The sequence below is a fragment of the Perkinsus marinus genome, assembly GCF_000006405.1.
Source record: "Perkinsus marinus ATCC 50983 genomic scaffold scf_1104296939278, whole genome shotgun sequence".
Lineage (NCBI taxonomy): Eukaryota > Perkinsozoa > Perkinsida > Perkinsidae > Perkinsus > Perkinsus marinus.
Genome location: NW_003213221.1, coordinates 1 through 2,803, shown reverse-complemented (window position 1 = coordinate 2,803; position 2,803 = coordinate 1). Strand labels below are relative to the sequence as shown.

The window sequence follows — 2,803 nt, the reverse complement described above, 5'->3', positions numbered from 1 at the left end:
TCGTGATCAGTATGTTGCACGATTTGTACGCTCACCTGGGGGCTAACAAGCTGCTTGTTGCATCTTTCGTTGCGCCCAATTAATTGCTGCCAATGATGCTGAAGATACCGACTGGGCTCAGTTTCTTCCTCAGGCAGTGTGGGTGTGTAATAACGCCACCTTGCCGCTTGCCAGTGTGGATGGGGAACGATTCACCCCATGTGATCTGGTTCGGCTATGTGGTTCCTCACCTCCCCCTACGTGGAGGCCTACTAACGAGATGACGGATGAGCTGAAAGCTTACTTGGAGCGACACTATGTTGATGCAGGCCCATCTCGCACCGCGTTGCATATGCGTCAAGCTCGCCAAGTTGAAGCTGCTAGGTTATTTAAGGAGTATCTCCGCGCTTGGGATGTGCATCGGTTACGCCTACTCGATAACTTAGATGCCTCCAAGAGATGTCGTCAGCCGGTGGGGGACGCAATAGTTTGCGGTGACATTGTCCGTGTATATCGTCCATCTGCCAAGCTTACTATGTCGTGGTCCTCCCGCTTGTACAAAGTTATGGAGATTCGTGCTCAGATAGCCAGGCTGAGGCCTGAGTGTGCCAAGGCTGGACAGGCAGATGAGGTCCAGTATGTCTTCAATCTCACTCGTGCTACCGATGTTGATCCGGAGGAGGTAGCCGACAAGTTCGCTGAAGCCCCTCTCCTGCCGAGAAGTCGCGTTTGGACACCGGCTGTTCCCCCGGTGCCCGCTCCAAAAGACCCTCAACAGTCAGCCGATCGTGCGGCTAGGGTTGCTCGGAGGGATGCTCTACGCAATTCTACAGGGGGCGGAGAATGCTGATGCTATCGCGCTGTCTCTTATTTCTATGATGCACGCATGTGCATCAACATGAGTATCGCCGGTAGAAGTTCTACTGTATAACGCATGCGCATCTTATCGACCTCCTGATGATGTACGTGCACTATTAACTAACCTCGTTATTTCTGGTCTATGCTCGATCTACTTAAGCTCTCTCATTGCTTCACATCGTCAGTACGTACTTCCATCTTTCCTCTATGTCTAGTGTTGCCAGTCGGACTCGGGCGAAGCGGGCACGTACCACCGGCCTGATCTGGCCCAAGATTCCCCTTAGTGCGAGTATCAAGGGAGTTGTTGTCAGATCGTCGGGGTGGTGGAAGGCAGCGGAGGCGATTGTGTTTTCGAGGAAAATGTGGGCATTCTCCGCACCGCTCTTTGCCCAACCCTTTCCCACGTCTCCCTCAGGTTCCATGTGGGGACCAGACCATAATGCTAAGTGTTTGGAAGGTAAACTGCAGCAGCGGTGGCGAGGATGACGAGGTGGTCGCGTATACTAGACCCATCCTGCTGCCAGAGGGTGGTGGAGGAGAAGGAACTTCGATAGGGGGCCGGGAGAGAACTGTCGGCCACGGCAGTGGATTCCTCGAAGGGTGCTGATCGTCCTTGTCGTCACGGGAGAGGGTGTGACTGGTGGATGATGATCTACTTCCAAGTTGAAAGTAGTGGCCCACTTTCCAAAAAATATTGAAAGAATCAACGGAGTTGACACCGTGCCGTCGAAAGGATTCCCGGTTACCGAGCTGGCGGCCAGCCGCTGGCCGAGAAGCAAATCTTATGTTGATGCATGCACGTCAACTCTGGTTCCAGTGATCCTCTAGTTACACTAACTATCTACACTTAACCGGGGGAGTTTTGATAGAGTTAGTCGACTGGGTGGTGTGGAGAGGACCGAAGACTTGCACGGATCCCCCCTGAAGCTTCGGTCACTCCGTGACCGTCACCGGACAGGTGCCCGACTAAGTGGTGTCTTATCAACGACTCACGTCTCACACGGGTCTGTCCCGTCATCCAGTCCACTGAAAAAACTGTCAGTTACTAATAACTTTCCTTCAGACTCCTCGGATTATTGGAGCACCTACGAGCGACCAAGCACCTACTTCCTCTGGAGTTGAACCTAGCCTCTGGCGAGACTTTCCATCTCAGAATTCGGATGGTATGTTGTACGAGGTGGTTCCGGCAAAGTGTGTGAAGGAGAGTACTAGTGAGAGGAGGGAGTGTCTGCTGGGGCTCACTGTGAGCCGCTCACAGCGAGCGAGGTTATCGTCAAATGGGGACGGAACTCATTGAGGGAGTTATTGTGACGCTTACTTTGGCTATGCACGCGTCGTATCATTTGTAAGTAACCGAGACCTTCAAGACCGGATTTGAAAGTTCTGCTCTCTTCTCGACTTCCCCCCAGCCAGTGGTTATGATTGGATTGCAACTGTGAATGGCTTGGCATTCACTAAATTGAGCGCTCTTCTCTAGCGGAGAGGAGTACGCTGTGGCGGGCTGAGGGTAAGCCTTCCGTGAGTCGTTGTAAAGCTTCTTCGCGTGCCCGTACTGGACCTATCCTGGTTTGTGATCTCAGAAGTTACGCAGCTTAGGGGACTCTGAGGGTACGGCGCATTGATGGGTCATCAGGTAGATGGTATGATTATCAAATGTGCGGAGAATACGAAGAAACTATATCGAATTGATGATATCTTACGCAACTAAGAAATTGTGAAAATCGTCAATTTACTCACATGAGAAGTCGGGTGTTGTGTTGTTGAGTCGCGGTGACTCGTAGTAGGTGACGACAGTCCGGTATGGAGTGTCCATGCGAAGCGGTTTGATAAAAAAATATTCGCGGATGACATCAACTTCAAGGCAGCCGTCTCACTCCTTGCGGCAACTCCTCTATACGGTGTAGAGCCAACAAAGGCACCGACTGAGCTCGAAGGGCCTCTGCTTCTTCTGCTGGTATTGGTCTAC

General features: G+C 52.0%; 1 protein-coding gene across 1 annotated transcript; it reads left to right on the top strand.

The window, feature by feature from the left end:
• Positions 1–331: 331 nt before the first annotated feature.
• Positions 332–829, top strand: Pmar_PMAR004969 (hypothetical protein; the record flags this gene model as incomplete). Its single annotated transcript, XM_002782513.1, has 1 exon — positions 332–829. One exon carries the CDS (start codon positions 332–334, stop codon positions 827–829), a length of 498 nt encoding a protein of 165 aa, XP_002782559.1.
• Between the last annotated feature and the right edge of the window lie 1,974 nt (positions 830–2,803).